General features: G+C 41.0%; 1 protein-coding gene across 5 annotated transcripts in view; it reads left to right on the forward strand.

Annotated features, from left to right (window-relative positions):
- Positions 1–14,944, forward strand: part of LOC102195024 (nck-associated protein 5) — a 100,058-nt gene that overhangs the window by 70,225 nt on the left and 14,889 nt on the right. For 4 of the 5 annotated variants that reach the window (XM_005736805.1, XM_005736806.1, XM_005736807.1 and 1 more), the window contains exons 8-11: positions 2,721–2,900; positions 3,015–5,860; positions 7,408–7,522; positions 9,080–9,155. In XM_005736805.1, the coding sequence (XP_005736862.1) occupies positions 2,721–2,900; positions 3,015–5,860; positions 7,408–7,522; positions 9,080–9,155 (3,217 nt within the window). Of the gene's footprint in view, positions 1–2,720; positions 2,901–3,014; positions 5,861–7,407; positions 7,523–9,079; positions 9,156–9,297; positions 9,337–14,944 lie in introns of all 5 variants that reach the window. The other variant, XM_005736809.1, reaches the window with a different exon arrangement.

The raw sequence follows: 14,944 nt of genomic DNA on the forward strand, positions 1-14,944 counted from the left end.
ATAATACAAACATCACAAAGAACTAAAAACGCTGAGTCAGAAGACCCAGGACCGTGACAGTATCAGTAAACCAATCATTCAAAAGTTGCCCGTTATTACAAGGAACTGGGGATTTTACTCCAAAATAAATTGCGTGATAAAATATTCAGTTTCTATTAAAGCTTTCAAAACTTTCCTTCAAACCATGTCTATCTCTCTTAACCTTTAATACAAGCATTTTGCATTAGCTGGAGACTTTTTAGGGAAAATGCTCTGTGAAATTTTCTTTCTACAAAATTGCATTTTTGTCCTTGCGACAAACATTCATCACGCAGGCACATCTGGCACAGGCACAAAACTTGCTTTCAGAAATATCACCAAAGGACTCATATCAAGAGTGATATGAGTCAGTGGAATAATGTGAATGTTGATTTTGGTTCATTTTCTAGCTTTTTAGCCCTCACAGGGGCATCATCTTCATCTAACAGTCATTAGTCTTTATGCAGCTGAAATATAAATGAACAGCAGAGACACCAAGAGGCTCTTGGCACAGTTAATAGCCTCCCTTTGTCAGAATAGAGGCATTGTTTTAAAATGTCTCATTCAGCAGCTCTCACAGAGATCATGGTGCACCTGTGAGACTAGAGAAAGATGAAAACACTCAGCGTTTTTAAACAGGAGCCATCTGACCGCAGGAGTAGAAAATGTCATCCCATTCTTCAATTAGCCTTTGGATGGAAAGAGACAGCGGTGTATCCAGCATATTGATTCTTTTAAGGACTGTGACGGAGACAAATGGAGAGCGAAGGGCCGTCCAAGAAACACATAATGTCACGAATTAGGTGGATGAACACGTACTGTGTTCACCAGTGTGAATCAGAGGATGAGCTTATAACACCCAGCAGTTGGCGACCTGCTGAGGGTTGGGTTCGGGGTTGAGTTTAAGTTTAATCACACTGACAGTTTTTAGAAGATCTTACCTTTCAAATGAATGCTTACACTTTCATTTCCACATTACAGTGTGGCGAGGCATGGTTTGTCAATTAGCTCATCATGCCTCCCCTATTAAACGTGCCGGGACCTAAGGAGTGTTGTTGTTGTTGTAGTATAGTGGATCGCAGGTGAAAAGCTACAGTCGTGAGTTGTAAATACGACAACCTGGAATTAATAAAGGGTGTTAAAGTGCAGTATGTGGTTGGATCTGTCATTCCCGTTACAGTTTTCCTTTAAAACATCCAAAAGGTAAGCTTTTAAACAGGAAAAGTTCCATGACTGTTATCTCAACCCAAACCTATAACTGTAGATGGATCACAGGTGAACTGATAGTTGTTAGGAGGTTAACATCAGGAGCCCCACTGCAAAAATTTTAGCTGCAAATGAATTGAATATATGAATAACTGACCAGCTGCCTCACCAGCTAGTCTTCCATACCACGATTGGACTCCAACTCTCTGATCTTGGATGCATTTTACAATCAATGTCTTTGTCTGTCATTTGGGCTCTCTGAGCTCTCTGAGCCCAAATGAACCAGTTCCAGTCAGAGTGCTAGAACCTCACAATAAAGCAAGACAGGACAGGAGGCTCACTGGAGAAGCAGCTGAATGTTAAAGAGTATGGACAAAAGAAGGAAGCCACGTACACGTTATATACCCCTTTGGAGATATAACAGCTCCACTCTTTTAGAAAAGCTGTCTACAAGTTTTTGGAGTGTGGCTGTGGGAATTTTCGCTCTTCTCAAAGATGTTTGACAGGTCAACCCCGGAACAACAACCCTACAGGATTCATACTTCATATAGTATTCAATGTTTTGTCCATATAGTGCATGAGGGACCACCCCAGTGCTGAATCCAGGAACTGGCAAACCATTCCAGGTCCCTTTTAGACTTTTTTCAGGTTCCCCGGGCAATGTGCCAGCTGTGGTATGAAAAAAAGGGGGGATTTGGGTGATATTTGTGGGTTAATTTTATGATGTTTGCAATTATTTTATTATGACAGTATATGTTTTCCGTTGTTGACTTATTCTAAGTCTCTTTTGAAAAACTGAATTGGGAGTAACTACTGTCTATACTGGTGGGCGTTGCAGCTTTTGTTGACAGTCTTTTGTATCAGGTAATGGTGGTGAGGAAGCAACAGTGCCTGTACTACCAGACGCCCAACAAAGACAGTGTGTATACTTTTAACAATTGGAGTACTTTTCTTAGTTTGACTTTTTTCTTCAGATTTGGCCAAACTGATCTGTCCTGTAAATGAGGTGCAGTAAAGGCCCTCCATTTGTGCTTTCACCACTCAGCCATACCCCACATGTACGATGAATTTTTCACCGGAGCAGTTGTCTCTTTATTGTGTTTATAAGGTGCTTATTGTAAATCGCTGTGCTTTAAACCTTTAAAATCAACCTATCAGCGGAATTTGAAGAAACCATCCCTATGGCTTTATATGCCATAGGGACATATAAAGCCATAGGGACATATAAAGCCATACATCTAGTATGCTTTGTGTTGAAAAAGTACGACCAAGCTGCACGTTTGTGTAATACCAGTTTGCACCACACAATGTTGAAGTGTGCCAGTGTGAACTTTATTTCAATGAACTTTAAGTCATTATGAGCACATTCTTATTTACAATGGTGAAATGATAGGTAAAGAAAAGTACAAAATAGCAGCACACATCAGAAAATATCCTAGCACACCCACTAGAAAAATACTACCTTTAAATTAACTGCAAGATATCTTCTTTTTCAGGAGGTCCAAAGGAATGGAAAAGCAGGAATTCCTGCAGGAAGGTGGCCCAGCCTGCTGAGTCTAACGTGCCCACGCAGCAGTGGCAGCGGCAGTGGCAGTGAGCTTTCACTCTCCAGCGCTTGCAGTGAATATTCCAGTGGCTCCCACACTTGGGCAGAGGGACGTGGCTACTCAAAGCAGGTTGGTATCATTCACCGTCCATCCATCTTCTTTTTTGTTTGAAAAAAATGTAATTTGCAAAAGCTAATTATGAATGCTATTTCAGTAATTGCAAATATCTCTTTTAATACATAGTGTGCCTCAAGCCGAGACAAAAGGATGAGTACTGGTTCAGTATCCAGCAATCACTCCGCTGCTCTGGAGCACACAGACCTGGGATGGAAGGAAGGTCACATTTTGAAAGGCCTGAAACGTCTTCAAATGTCCAACTCCAAGGGGACTTCCTCCCTTCCATCTGTACCACACTGCAAAGACTGTATGACCTCAAACGAGGGTATATACTCACTTGGTGTCAAGTTTGCCCAGCGAGGGACTACAGCCAAGCAAGTAGCCCCTACAAGTAAACCTTTCAAGGCAGAAACAAGGATTTCCATTGTAGACTCTGATGATGCGGATGACGAATTGCCTAAAGTACCAAACAGCGAATCCAGTGACCTGCCAGCAAAAGAACTTCTAAGCTTGGACAAGTTGGAGGTCACTCAGGAATTTGAAGTAGATCCTGTGAAACTTTCAGGGAACTCTGGTCTGTTTCCTTCACCTGTCACAGACAACTTCTTATTTCTGGAGGGCCCCACAGTTAAACCTGGTGTGAGCCCAACTGATAGCCTTACACATCTGGAGGAAATGAAGATAGATTCACTAGAAAAACATAAAGGCGTAAAGTTGAGTGACAGAAACAATAACCAGGAAAGATCCACTGACCGTAAATCCAGGCTTGATTATGTCAAAGGACAACAGGGAAGAGCGTCCTCCAAACAAGTGGAAGTGGGAACAGGTGATGTTGGCTCATCAGTTCAACATACTGTACCAAGAGCTCTGTGCTGCATGAATGAAGCCAGGCAGCGCAGCTCCTCAATGGAAGTTCCTCATCGCAGAGACCCAATAAGTCAAGCCGGCGGTGACCACCAGGACTATTCCGCCTCAGAATCTCCTCAGAGGAAACCAAAACCTCAACTCTGTGACTCAGCAAGAAAGGCTTTTATTTTGCGGAGCAAGAGTGCAGATGGAGGACCAGAGCAACAAAAGCACACACATTCTCCTCTACATCAAAAGCTTATCAAGGGTCAAAGGCCCAAAGGACAGCCCAGCCCTAACCCTACAGGGAGCAGTGCCCCTAGCAAAAGGACAAATTTAAATAAAGCCCATGGTTCAACCAAGAGCACATTATCTAAAACTGAGAAAGATGAGGATAATTCAGCATCATCAAGTTCCAAGTCTCTTGAGAAGATGCAAAAGTGCTCACCTCTTGTTTCTCCCGTGAAACATTCAAAGATATTTAAGTCTACAGGGGTCAGTGATGGCTTAAAGAGTCCCACAAAATCACAAATAGCCAGACTTCAGTCAAGCAATGACTCTTCAGAAGATGGTATCTATGACAACTTACCATGCTCTCCACGAAAACAACGACGTCAGGACCATGACTGTGACTCAGAACTCAGATCCCTATCCCCGCCGCGACCCCCAGGTCGAACTACTTCTCTTCTTCTCAGACCTAGTAGTGACAGCTTTCCCAAAGATCAAACATCTCCAGGGCAGGCTCAAAGTTCAATGACTGGCCCAACCAAGTTGCATATGCATCAGGTTTCTTCAGTCGTACAACCTCAACAATCCAGTGCAATACTAGATGGTCAACATGCAGCCCCACAAATGGGTGCTGAAGGTAAAATGTACCACACCCATTCATCTATGATACCTCCTGTTGTAGTTCAAGAATCACAATCAGCTTCAGAATCTGTCCGGTTATCTACAGACAGAGCTACCATCAGCTATATTGAAAATGGCGTTCCCTCTGTATTGCCAAATCAGAGCGTCTTGCAAAGATCCCAACAGAGTGTCAGTGAGCCAAAACTCTCGGAAGTCTTACCACCAGCATATTCTAATGCATACTACCATCCACAGACTTCCTCTTCAAGAGCCGTAAAAAGGACTCTTCCTGTAAATGCCAAATCTCATGAGGCAATCGCTGGACAAGAAGCAAATACCTTCCTCATTTTCGGAAGGCAAAACAAGGACGATATGAACCCTTCTGGAAAAAGCATCCAGACCTTTCAGACTTTCACGTGTGACCCCCAGACAATACATGAATCCAGCACTCATGATAACACCCGCAGAAAGATTGAGACCCGTTGCAACTCGCTAGATTCTGAGCCTTCTGTCCAACCTGTTGTGTCAGACAGTGGTGTAATGCTAGACTGGGGATTTGACGAGGAAGGCTGGCTGTTCAAACGGTCTGTATCTGTTTCTACTAGACCTCCTCTTAAACCAGTGCTGGGCATGAATGGGGCCAAAGCTCGTAGTCAGAGCTTTGGTGCACGCTATATGGACAGACCAAGCTTCAACAGATCTGGAAAGGTCCGCACACAGATCAAAACACACTCAGGGAGCTCCTTGAACTCTCTTGGTGATGTCCTCCCAGGAAGTATGAGCTGCTCCAGTAGCTACCACTGTCCAATGAATCGATCCCTCTTAAACAACTTTTTGATTGAAGAGGGACTAGCAGTTCCTTTACATCTGGGGTCCTCCAGTGAAAGACTCCAAAGTCTCAAACTCCAGCGTGAGCAGGCTAGGCGACTTCAGATAGAGCAACAGTTTTCGAGCGCCTTCGGGGAGCCAGTTTCTGAAGAGCCTGAGAGACAAAGCACCATAACTACAATTGAAGAGAAAGTGATGCTCGGCATAGAGGAGAACTTGCACAAGTCTCAGGAACAAGAGCGAACCAGTGAGGTGAAGCAAAAATCTGGATCAAGCTTAGCAAGTTGGTTCGGCTTTCGTAAGAGTAAGCTTCCTGCTCCCAGCAAAAAGGTTGATCCACCGAAAGGAAAAGACGACAAGAGGGAGCAAAAGATCTCATCGCTTCTGGGCGGAAAGCAGACAAAGTCTGACAAGAAGAGAGACAGAAGAAAAAGTGATGGAAAAGACTGGTAAGAAAGCTGGTAAATCAGTGATAAAGGTCATGTTTTCCAGGTTTCCCACATGTCACAAAATCATAAAAATGGAAATTATCTTAGATTTCCAATAAATCTGCTGTAGGTAACATGCATTTTCCCACCTCAGTTGATAAGCATTTTTTGTTAACAAGCAGTGATCAGTGATAGAGAATGTGAGGCTTCATGTCGACAGCCATATACCTGCTTTGGTGTTTGTGATTGCACAGACTAGTCCACAGAGACTTTGCCCTTTAGGCAGACTTCAAAGAAATATAACAGGAATGGCTTATCTTGTCATAATGAAGAAAAAGCCCCGCCTTTCTCTTTCAGGCTGAAATATTTTTGTTCCTATAGTAGTTTAATAAGATATATACTATATACTAAGATATATATGGCTAAGATCATGTTTTAGCATCCATCTACAAAAAGTCTTCTTAAAAATATCTCTCAGTATTGCTTTTTCCCCCTTAATTTGTGTTGCCCTCACACTTTATTATTAATAACTGGAGTACAATTATTCTGAAATTCTAATATTACTAAATTACCAGACTCTCTATGTCTGCACATTCTAAATACAATTTTAACTCATGTGTTGGAGTAAAACACACACACACACAAAATTAAGGAGTGTGCAGCTCTCCGTACAGACTCACCAGCTGAATGCTGAATGAATTGTTATCACTACGATGGCCCTGAGTGGTCAAACACTCTCCAGCTTAACAAAAGCAAAAACACCAGCAAACAGAACACTGTAGTTTTCCTTGCTGGTGTTTTGTTAAGTTGCAGTGTGTATATAACAGATGTTTCATTTCAGCTGTCCACAGTAAAGATCTGACACTCTATAAAACAATGAGCTGCCACACATGTGCAGCAGGGAGTTGATGACCAACCTTGCTGAAAAGATATTAATCAATTCAAGCTTTGCAAATTAAGGACACCAAATCGAAACGAATGAAGTTGCTTTCCAATCATAAACAACAAGCTGCCACAATTTTCATTAAAACTGCCTGAGCTGGACGTTAGAAATATGTCTGTTGTTGTTGTTGAGGTTTACATCAATAAGGATGCTGAATAATATACAAAGTGAATCAAAATAGGTGTATTTTGCTTTATTTTGTATAGTAGTACATTAGTATTAAAAGACGTATACGAAAAACCATTGTCACATTTTTTCACTTAAATTCAACCATATACACAAAAGCATTCATTTTGATCTTTAAATTGGTGCAGAGACCCCGTTTTGACTCTTCTCTGCTTAATAAACTAATTACTGTACTTTTGAGATCTTCACTGCCTCTCACAGTTTCATATATACAATTGATTCATAGCTTTCCTGATTCAGATGACACGGGTCATTTTTTATCAAATGGTCAGACACATTTATGAGCCTCCTTAGCCCTGAGACCTGTTCATACAGAGGCTCACAGCCAGGTTTCAATAGATAGCGGGGTCATTTATCAGCCGACTCACCCCGGGCATCGAGAGTCAATATCACAAGATTTCAGTGTGTGGTGGCGTGTTGACAGACTGTTTTCTTTCAGCTCTGTGGGGAGAAGAGAGTCTCACGATGCAGTGCGGGCATGCATCTCAATGCCCTGCCCGGGTATGTCCCTGAGTGAGATACAAGGACATGCTGACATCATCGGGGACCCGAAGGTAAATTAATCCTTAACTAATCCAAGCAGGCAGTGATTTTATTAGCATGAGATGCATCACAGCAGCAAGAACTGTACCTTTAATGTCCGGGAAAAAATGAAGAAATGGATGAGAGGTGAATTCTGAAATACTGATACAACATTCAGCTGTTGCTTCATTTTGTTGGAATCCTTCTTTGCTTTATAAAAAAGTGTAAAAACCAAAAAAAGTCAGCACGAGGAGGGTGGAGGTATAGTGGTAGCATTAGTCTGATTAAGGAGCAAGTCATTTTCTGTGAGGACTTGGAGACTGTAATAGCTTTGGTTAAATACAAGATCTTAACCCAAACACTTCTTCTAAATTTTTATTTTACTAACAATAGCTGTTTGAGTAGGATTTTGAAAATACACCCCTTTACAACATGTGCAGTAAGGTTTTCCAACCATTTTCTTTCTTTTTTAGTGCGACTGCAGTGCCAATGACAGCAGAGCGCATTTGGCTGCAGTCTCAAGGCATCTGAGGAAATCTATAGGTCAGCCCTGCAGAATAAAAAAATAATGCTATAGGAGTGCCCAGTCAGTTAAAATACAACATCAGTATGCGCTGATCAAAAGCCAGATTTTGTTCAGTACTTGATTCTCAGCTGTTTTAATAAATGAGCTAGACTTCAGTTCAAATCCACAAACCATTCCTCCAAACTTTCTGGGAAGGACCCAAATGCAGGATGGTCCATCAAAAAATGAAACCTAAACACATGAAGGAGAAACCGAGAGGGAAACACTTTAGAAACTGAAACTTATACTAATAAAAAATAAATAAATCAATATTTGGTCTGACCACCGTTATTCTTCATCACAGTTTGAACTCTCTCAGGCAGATTTTTTGTCATTTCATTAAGTAGTCTTCAGGAATAGTTCTCCAGGCTTCTTGAACGACATTTAAAGCTCTTCCTTGGAAAGCCTGAAGAACGATTGCTGAAGACCAATTAAAAAAATTTACAAGAAAAATATTTTTTAAGAAATAAGAGGCAGGTAAAACATGTGTACTGTACTTTCTTGTCACAAGTGCCCTGTGTAAGGGCTTGTTTTAGCCACATGCTGAGCTTGAATTAAGTTTCTTACTTTTATTTTGGATCAACTGACTGTTTTTAGGGAGCTTTCAGATAACGAGTCCAGGCTATAAGTAGCAGATGCATGGATTAGCTTTTCAGCTTCACTCTGAGACAGGACGCTTCTGATTTTGACAGCACTATGCAGATAAAAGAAAGCAACCTATTTGTTAAATGCACAAGCTGAAGGATGCATCCTGATCAAAAATGACACCAAGGTTACTCATCATGCTGCTGCAGACCAAAGTAATGCCATCCAGAGTCAGAGACCATGTTCTATTAGAAGGAGAAGATTACATGTCTTTAGTTTCACTCATTGAGTTGGTTCGTCTAACATGGTGTGAGCTCAGTGATTTCAGTGGAAATGTATGCAGTGTTTTCTAAAAGAAACATGCAATGAAAAACTGCTTAATGTACAAATGTATAAAGTTTTAATATCTTTGTTTTTATTTTTCTTCAAAAATACAAAGATGCAGATGATGAACAGAAGATCTGACAGTGAAAATGGATCCACGGTGAAGAGCCCGAACCAGGATGCAGTAATAGGTCAGACTTTTCTCTCCTCTGTTCTGTCACAGTCTCCTTAAATAGTTTTAGAAGCCTCTGACTCGGTACCAATGTAGCAATGTTAATGTGTCTTTCAAACAATGATAGCATTAAGGTTTCATCTGTGCTTACCGTTTTACAGTTTGCAGACAGAAGTGAAGACCAAATTTGACACACATGTGTAAGTCATGAACATGATAAATATGCCATGAGCAGTCAAGCAAACATGCAAAATGCTAAATTTTGTCAGTTTGTGCTTTTGCCGCCACCATATCTCTGTTCATGTTTTTTTTTTTTTTTGAAATCGGAGCAAATCATTCCACCGTGGCTTTACACCATGCAGACTTTGCTCTTTAACGGTAGGCTTGACCACTCATCTTCACGGACTCATGCACTAAAAATCTGCATGCCCAGGCTCATCAAATCAGGATAAACGTATTCACTCGAGCTTACTCATGGCCAGTTTTACTGTGAGTGGTGGATCCATGATGAATCTGCTTCAGCTGTTTTGATTCTGTGGACCAAACTGCTGCTGCAACCAAAGACAGCTCACTGCCCTGCAGAGGTGTGAAGCCATACGACGACCAGAACGCATGGCTGACACACACTTTTGCTTTCATTCTCACACTGCCCAAAAAGTCTCCAGATAAAAGGAGAAGCTTCAAAACCAGCTCCTTATGAAAAAAAGATTAGCTTGAACCTTTTATTTTAGTCTTCACATTTAGTTTTTGTTTTTACATCTCAACACCACAAAGATTGGAGATTTTCCCCACCTATGTCCATATCTATCCTTTAATTTAACACCTGCCTGTTAGAGATTATTAATGAGACTTACACCTTGCAGCTTTACAGGTATTGTGCACATGCATGTCTGCTTAGTGTAACTCTGTAAGTATTTAAATTGAACTGAATTCAGTGGTCTTTATTGGGATGACTGGATAAAATATTGCCAAAATAATGCAACATTAGCATAATAATACACACCATTAAGATCATATAGAATTTGTTAGGAAGTAAAAGAACATGGGAGTAAGAAGCCTGTTCATTTGAGTCAGTGAGTGAGTTAAATACAGTTTGATTACATATGAAGTAAAAACACACACTGTAAAAAAAAATTGTAATATAAAAGTATTTTACTGTGTATTTTACAGTTTTGTACTGTTCTTCTAGAATATCATTAAATTTACATAAAGAGACTGTTATTTCACATTTCAAATGTAAATTAACGTAAAATCACTGTAAATGTAATAAAACATAATTTCTTTGTTTTTTAAATGTATCTGTCTGTACATATGCATATTTAGTAGGGCAATCGTGGCTCAAGAGTTGGCAGTTCGCCTTGTAATCAGAAGGTTGCCGCTTCGAGCCCCGGCTCGCACACTCTCGGTCGTTGTGTCCTTGGGCAAGACACTTCACCTACCACCTAGTGGTGATGGCCAGAGGGGAATTATAAAGTGGAATTGTAAAGCGCTTTGAGGTTCTCATAAAGCGCTATATGAATGCAATCCATTATTATTTAAACCAACTGTTAGCTGTATGTTTCTATACATTTAAGTATTATTATTCATATTGCCGCATTCATTCAGTTTATAAGTAATTTCATTGTTTAATCACATTAAATTGTTCCTAATTTAATGTTTAAAAGCACTTGAAAAAGGCAAAATCCCATGTAAAATTAGGGCAACAAAGTGTATTTTCATTACTGAAAATAACCGTATTTTCATGGGAAAGTTATTTTCTGTTATTTTCTGGTATTATTTTGGTGCCCCAGCTGCTGGAATATTACTGTTTTTTTAGGATTTTTTTTTTTACATTGTTCATTTGTGAGCAGCATAGACGGCAAGTTTGAGCTGAAAACTAATTATTAAGGTTATTATTGTCCCGTGGGACTTTTTTCCCCCTCTGAAATACACCTCTGCACTGTTTAATGTTCCAACACACACGCACACACACGCTCGCCCCACCATTTAGTCCAACAATCTCCCTCCAACTGATAGCTGAAAGTTGGTATGCTTGCCATAATAAGATGGGGTGCAGATGTAATTTTCTCATGCAGAGGGCTGCATGGGACTGAAATTTCAATCTTAGTTTAATAATGTTCAAATTTGGGCACACGTGTGGGAGAACGCTCCCTGTAGTGGATGTTTCAGTCTTTGATTCAAACTGAAATATCTCAGCAGCTGCTGGATGGGACGGCAGTGGATTTCATGCATCTGTATACAGTGCACAGATGGATCCTGGTGACTTGGTCAGTCTATACCTTTAGGAGCATACTCAGGCAAACTCTGGTAACTGGCATGTGAGAAAACAAGAAAGATCTGCAGTACATCCATTTTCCAGTTCACCTAACATGCATGCCTTTGGACAGTGGGAGGAACTGGTAGTATCTGAAGGAAACTCATTTAGGCACAAGAAAAACATGCAAATTCCACATACAGAAGATCCCAACAGATCTGGATGTTTCGGTGTAGGCGTAGACGTTTAGTTTGCTTCTTGAACTGCAATTACATTTTTATAATCTGTTATTTTTTATGAAGCAAGGCCACAGCTGCAAACATGGGTTCATATGGGCAAATCAAACTAATCTCTCTCGTCCCTTTTTCCTGTTATCTGCTGGTTAAAAATTTAAAAATTCTGCATTTTGACCAATTTGGTCCTTAAAGTTCTGGACTGACTGTCCCACTGGATCTGTTCTAATTACCCTTTTGAAAACAAATGCACAGACACATTAGGCTGGAGTGGGTTTTTTTTACCTGTGTGATTTAATACCAGAGAATCAAGAACACATCAAAAACACTCATGTTCTGTGCTAGGCTTGGATTGCTGCTCAGCAATAATTCAGTGTAGATGAAATCTCTCACAAAGCAAGTTTAAAAAGCATTTAAGCCTGATGCTTACTAACGAGGTGAAACTAAAGGTGGCAATTTATTTAAAAGCAGGCGAGTGGGAAAGAGATAACAGACGAGGAGTAAAACTTTATTTGGCTCTTTCTGCTTTGTGGTCACTCACTAAATTAGAAATAGCGGCTTATTAAACTTTCCACATCACTCCAGTGGAGGACCGGTGACAGAACGTACTGAAATTTCATTGGCCAGAGTGACACCATCGGCGAGGCGCTGCAAATATCAAGCATGTTTGATACGGACGAACGCTTGCCCTCGGGGGTTAATCACCTCATTAAAATTTCAGCGCAGCACCAGCTAAGCACGATCAGCCAAACTACTACTGAGTGAATTAAGTTTGCCTTCAGCTGTGAGCTGAATTATACCACCCAGACTCCAAAATGCTGGGCCTGATGCAGACTCGACAGAGCAGCTTTCAACTTGATGCATTAAAGCGAAGAGGCACAAAACAAAAATACCACAATTAAATTCTCATTTTCAGTCTCATACTTTACTGAGAAACTTTCTGGCTGCGCATTGAAGCCACTAGAGTTTATCTTAGCCACTCCTCATCAAACTGAAGTCTTATTTTAAAATCCAGCTGAGATAAAAACATGTTTTTATTACCCCCTTGTCATGGTCCAACTCATGAGCCATGAAAAGTAATGGCAGAGACACAGTTCAATGCAAATTTGTTAACTAAAAAGAGGCAAAAACTACAATTTTATTAGGTGTGTAAGTCGTCAGGAGTGCTTGAATGTTAACTGTAGGGTGGAGTTTTGTATAAAACCTCAAATAAAAGGTGCACGGTGAATGGAGAGGAAATATTGTGACAGCCAGCTCATAAATGTGCTACAGAGACCAGCCAGGTGCTCCCAGCTGCACTGATTACCAGGAGCCTGCAAGGCAAAACAAAGGGACAAACAAGGGAATGCATAATGCAGGACAGGCTGCTGCAGCTGGGGCGTCACACGCCTGTAAAATTACATGTCTTAAAAGTTTTAAAGTTGTTTGCATGATGGAAATGGACTGGTATTTATTTGTCAGGGTGCGCTCGCGAAGCGTGCAGCTTCATAGTCACATCCACCTTCAAATCACCAAGCTCAAGTATTCATAACGGGCAACATCACGGTGGCTACGTCCTTCTTTTATATAGTCCATGTGTTTATCACCAACCAAAGTGCTCATATAACCAAACTAGTGAAACGTGCCACTGACCCGATATGGATAGTCATATGCACAGCTAATATCTGGACAGCATGCGGCGAAACTTTGAATTATTCGATCCACTATGATATGATTCGTTTGGTTGTTGTCAGGATCTCTGCGGCAGGAGCGGGGCATCCATCATCTTTGCCATAGATTTGCAGCATTCATGGAGTGCCGTATCTGCTCCTTACATAATATCTCCCTATATAACTTACTAAACTATATCATAACGAGTGTGCTGCTCGTTCTGCAGGTAATCATCATTGCCTAATAACAATAGCACCAATAATAATCTCATTTTATAAACCAAAGATGCAAGGCTGGTCATGTAAAAAGGTGCAGGTTTATCAGCCAAGAGACCCTGTTTCATGCCCTGTTTGACTCTCTATTAGCCCTTTTAGCACTGACTTGGGTCAGCTCGGCACAACTCCATTAAGTCCATTAGGTTTTCGATTAGGTCATAGTACCTGGCACAAAGATCCAAGCAAATCCAAAAATGTGATGTCAACAGACTGCATGCCACAAATTGGCTAACCAGTGGCGTCACCTGATGAGTCATAAGACTTTCTCCTTCACGAAAATCAAAACCGCCCTTTGTGACACTCGGCAACGAGGAAAATAGCTGTACAGAGTCTCATGAAAAGTCACACACCGAGAGGCAGGTATAACACCACCTTGGCATCCACAACATTTGTGTCGCATACAAATGATGTCATGGGATGTTTGGCTACGTTGTTATAACGAACGTGGAAGTGAGCTCATGTTTGAGGCCACTTCCATTCCCACTCAACAATTAGAGAAAAGTTTAGAAAAAAAAAGGTTTTTCTATTAAAAGTAGTCTTTATATTTGTGATTTCAGAGTATTGAGAGGCTGGGCATACAGAAGTGAGTGATGGCAAAGGAAAAGGCTTTGTATGTAAGGCTGGATGCTAAGGAAGGTGTTGATTGGCTAGGCAGAGAGATCAAGCTGGAAAGAATGTGCAGCAGGTTAGGGTACAAACTCCTTTAACCTCTTAAACCCCAAGCCTAACTGATCTCCTGCCTTTTGCCCCCGTATCAGGGGGCGTTGGGGCTTAAGAGGTTAACCAGCTGCATTGGTCTTTAAGCACCATCCAAAGGACAAGATTACACATGAGTACATCAGAGGGACGACTCAGGCTAAGATGGTTTGGACACGAAGTTAGAGAGGTAAGCCTGATATGGTTTGCAGAGAAGGAATGGCGGATGTACTGGAAAAAGGATGCTACATATGAAGCTGCCAGGCAGGAGGAAAGGGGGAAGCCTGTAGAGAAGATTCATGGATGTAGTGAAGCAGGACATGCAGACTGTTGGTGTGATAGAAGAAGATGCTGGGACAGGATGAGATGGAGGCAGATGATCCGCTGTAGCAACTCTAAAAGGAGCAAGACGACTGGATTTCCCCTTTCTGGTCTGTGTTTGAATAATTTTTCTGTGATGAGTTTCTCTTTTACATTCAAGTCAAGCTTGTCAGATTTTATTTTTGTTTTCAAGTTGATTTTCACTAACAAGATGCCCTTTACTGAGAGGTGTAAATTGCTGCCCAGCCCTTTGACCTATTAAGATGTGAACATCAATACCTTAAATCAGGGATGTCAAACTCATATTACATCATGGGCCACATAAAGCCCACATTGACCTTAAGTCAAACCAGAGAACCAGAGAAAATGCCCCTTCTGT

This window comes from Pundamilia nyererei, unplaced genomic scaffold (assembly GCF_000239375.1).
Source record: "Pundamilia nyererei isolate P.nyererei 1_Seehausen unplaced genomic scaffold, PunNye1.0 scaffold00071, whole genome shotgun sequence".
Taxonomy (NCBI): domain Eukaryota; kingdom Metazoa; phylum Chordata; class Actinopteri; order Cichliformes; family Cichlidae; genus Pundamilia; species Pundamilia nyererei.